The following is a 3,830-nucleotide window of genomic DNA, read 5'->3' on the forward strand; positions in this document are numbered from 1 at the left end:
GAACCGGCAAGCGTCACATTGGACAACGCACGCCTTGTTCGTGAACATATGCAGCAGCGATACCACCGTCTCGATGAACTCGATCGAAGAAATCATAGTTGAGGAGCTAAATACAAAGTGGGTACATTAGTGCGAGACAGTAGAGCGAAAGGAGTCTTTGAGAAAGGATATAAGGCGAACTGGACGGAAAAAATATTTCAGATTCACCGTATTCTCGAATGGCGAAATCCTCGTGTGTACGAATTGAGTGATCTATCAGGTGAAGTGATCGATAGGATATTCTACGAACAAGAACTGGCCCGGGTAAATAAAAACTTACAAGAAGAAGAGTTTATCGTGGATAAAGTGATACGATGCAGAGGACGAGGAGCTAATAAAGAATTATTCGTCAGCTGACGGGGTTACCCCTCTAAATTCAATTCCTGGATACCTGCTTCGAACGTAAAATTGCTTCCAAATCATGATGGGGGAAGACCGGTTTCTCATGATTCTACCGAGCAATAGTAACATGTGACACTATCCAGAAAATACAACTACTTCATTTATTACGAAATTGCCTCAAGAAATGAAGCTGACTGGTTTATGGGAAGTTGCGCTTACCGAAATTCAATTCCCCTTTAGTTTTTTACACGTGCGTCCCGAGGAAGATGCAGAACTCAAATTCATTTCGTTACCACGTGAAAATATTAATACCAAAAGCGTCAAAAAGGATGAAGACCATCTACCCAAATTCGGGGTTACCCGCATAACCCCGGGGGTTTACGCCACGATGAGCGAACTGTTACAGGCTTTAAACAACGCTAGCTCATTGCTCAAAACTTGTCGAAAATTATACAGAGACGTTTGGCGTACTATCCCAATACTGATCGTAATGTGAATCCCCAGAAAGCTAGAGAAGAAAAGTTTTACGCTTTCACCACGGCAAGACGTAAACTTATGTCCGACGAACCAGGTAGTGTGGTGCGGGGTGTACCTGATAAACTCTTTGTTTATTGCGATATTTACGAGTCCTATATAACGGGAGACGTCCATTGTCCTCTTCTCCGAGTGGTTCCCGTCGAATACAACGATGGTAAATATGCCTACGGACGTAACATGGTAAAGCATTTTTCGCCACCGAATTATATTCCATTGCGATTAACATGTTTTCGCACGATCGAAATAGATATAAGAGATCAGGTTGGCGAAAGAATACCATTTGAATTTGGGACGTTGACAGTTACATTACAATTTAGACGTCGAGATTAGAGATAATTATTCCGTAATTAGAACACATAGATATGACACCTTATTTAGAATATTACGAAGCACAATCCGGGAGGGAAATCGTGGTGGCGGAATTCCATGAATATTCGTAGGATCGCGGTATCAGAGCGGTCACTGTATCGGTAGTTTTCTCGATGGTCTGTTCAGACGAGTTGCCTTATTTAGCTAGTGGTGCGCATGTCGTTGGAAAAGAAGCTCTACGCGCAGGGATTAATATATTCAATGACGTAGGGAATAACACACCATTGAAAGTAGCTGTTAAAACACGCCTCAAGGAATCAGGCTCAAATCTCAAAAGAAGAGCGGAAGAACACGTTAACAATCTGATGAAGGGGTCGGGATATAAAGTTCCTGCGAAAATCGGAAAAGATCAGTTTCCTTTCAACACGCCAAGCGGATACAGTGGTAAATCATCTTCGCGTAAACATCGGGTCAGCGCTTCTAAATCAAGTAAGAGGAAAGTGACTCGAAGAAATGCATCGGGAAAGAAATCGGGTAAGAAGCTAGCGAAGAAACCCACGAAGAAGAAGCGTTCAATGAAAAAAAGCGGGAGAGGACTCACTAAACGTCGGGGAGTTATCAAGAAGCGTACTGTGTCAGACATTTTTTCCTAAACAACAAATGCGTGCTTTTGAAGTATGTCCTTTCTTCATACGCATTCCTGCGAATGTTTAAAGAGTGAACTCGATCTCTTCACCCTGCCGCCTACACAAACCAGTATTGAGAGTTCACAATGGATTCACTACAAACCCGTGTCTTCTCTCACAGACGACGCGCCCATCGAATTCGTCGTACCCGAGCATGGAGAAGAATACATAGATCTTGCTCACACCATGCTGTCGCTACGCATACGAGTAGAAACGGAAACCGGAGCAGGAGCCGCCGCCGTAAAAGTAGGTCCAGTAAACCATATACTGCATTCGATGTTCAATCAAATCGAAATCGTATATTTCAATCAAAAGCTCGTGTCTCCTGCAAACAATGCTTACGCTTACCGCGCTTACATAGAAGCGTTATTAAATTATGCTTCACCAGTAAAAATCCCCCACCTGGCTTCGTGCCTGTGATACAGCGATACTGCAGGGAACATGGACGCTATACTTGGAGCGACACCAAGCAATCACGGACTCGACAAGCGAGCCATTTTTGTACAAGGAGGGCGAACACTGGATCTCATAGGTCATCTTCACTGCGACGTCTTCAATCAAAATAAATTCTTGATCAACGGTGTCGAAGTGTGCATGAGGTTTGTTCGTTCGAAAGATTCCTCCTGTCTTATGGAGGGAAATACTATGTCACGGATACGTATTTTAGATGTTACAATACTCATCAGAAGAGCTAGAATAAACCCAGGCATATTACTCGCTCATACGAGAATGTTTACCAAGACTACTGCTAAATACCCCCTCACGAGAGTCGAGGTTAAATCATTCACGATTCATAGTGGCGTCGTAGGAGAGACACTGGACAACGTCATTCTTGAACAAATACCAAAGCGCATAATTGTCGGCTTTGTCGATAACAAAGCGTTTAACGGTGCCCGGCATTTAAATCCATTCAAATTCCAGCATTATGGAATAAATTTCTTTTCGTTGTATGTCGATGGTACTCAAATCCCTAGCAGGCCGTTACAACCCAAATTCTCTGGTAACGAGATGCTCTACGCCGAAGCGTATCACTTTTCACACCCTTTTCTCAGGAACGGGCATTCATTTTTTGAACGAAACTAATTCTATATCCTGTTACGTCCTGGAGGAGGAACGCAACTTGACGCTTGCTTTCGCAAGCTCCGACGTACTCGCAAATCTGCGGAACAGATCAAGGGTCGGAATGACCCCTTTATCTGGCGCAGACGTACGTCGGTGGTCCTTTATTTAGGTCAAGGAACTGAATCCTTTTACCTGGGATAGGACCGTGAGCGACAGTTGAGGGAAGGGAGAATTTTTGGTTGAGAATAATTATTTGGAAAACGTGATTGGTTTACAATTACAAACAACTTGTTTTATTAGTGATTAGACGGAAGTTCACAATGAAATACAATTTGTAAGATTTTATAATGTGTCTGTATACATATGTGGTTAACAATCGCGCTCAGAACAATAATTCTCGATTATTCAGAACAATATTCCGTGTTCGTTATGTCCGACTGTGATCGAAAGGATTGGGCCACTGACGTCTGATTTAACAATTAAGGAGGAATGCCAAGGAGGATAGAAAACGGAAGTAAAACGAAAGGAAAAGAAAAGAGAGAGAAGAAAAGATAAAAAAATGAAACGAAAGAGGTCACTCAGATAAAAGAAAATATAAGTAACTTACTGCTGGACTTCTCTGATCTTAGTAGGCAATGAAAGGTATGGTTGTTGAGTCTCTGTGAGGATGGACCCAAGTTGCGCCAAGGACTAGAAACTGGTCTCAGCAGGATCTCTCGCAATGTCTCAAGGGTGCACGAGATCGTTGCACAGAAGAATAGATGACTGAAGAACACTGATCTGACTCACTAATAGTAGGGTTGGTTATCAAAAAACCCTGAAGGAGTGTTGAAGAGAAGGCTCTGTCCTCGCTGC

General features: G+C 42.8%; 1 protein-coding gene across 1 annotated transcript; it reads left to right on the forward strand.

The window, feature by feature from the left end:
- Positions 1-2,354: 2,354 nt before the first annotated feature.
- Positions 2,355-2,996, forward strand: LOC112588473 (uncharacterized protein F54H12.2-like). The gene has a single exon (XM_025298613.1). The coding sequence runs from the start codon at positions 2,355-2,357 to the stop codon at positions 2,994-2,996; it is 642 nt and encodes a 213-aa protein (XP_025154398.1).
- Positions 2,997-3,830: the final 834 nt, after the last annotated feature.

Source organism: Harpegnathos saltator, unplaced genomic scaffold (genome assembly GCF_003227715.2).
Source record: "Harpegnathos saltator strain DR-91 unplaced genomic scaffold, Hsal_v8.6 scaffold227, whole genome shotgun sequence".
In the NCBI taxonomy this organism is placed as follows: Eukaryota; Metazoa; Arthropoda; class Insecta; order Hymenoptera; family Formicidae; genus Harpegnathos; species Harpegnathos saltator.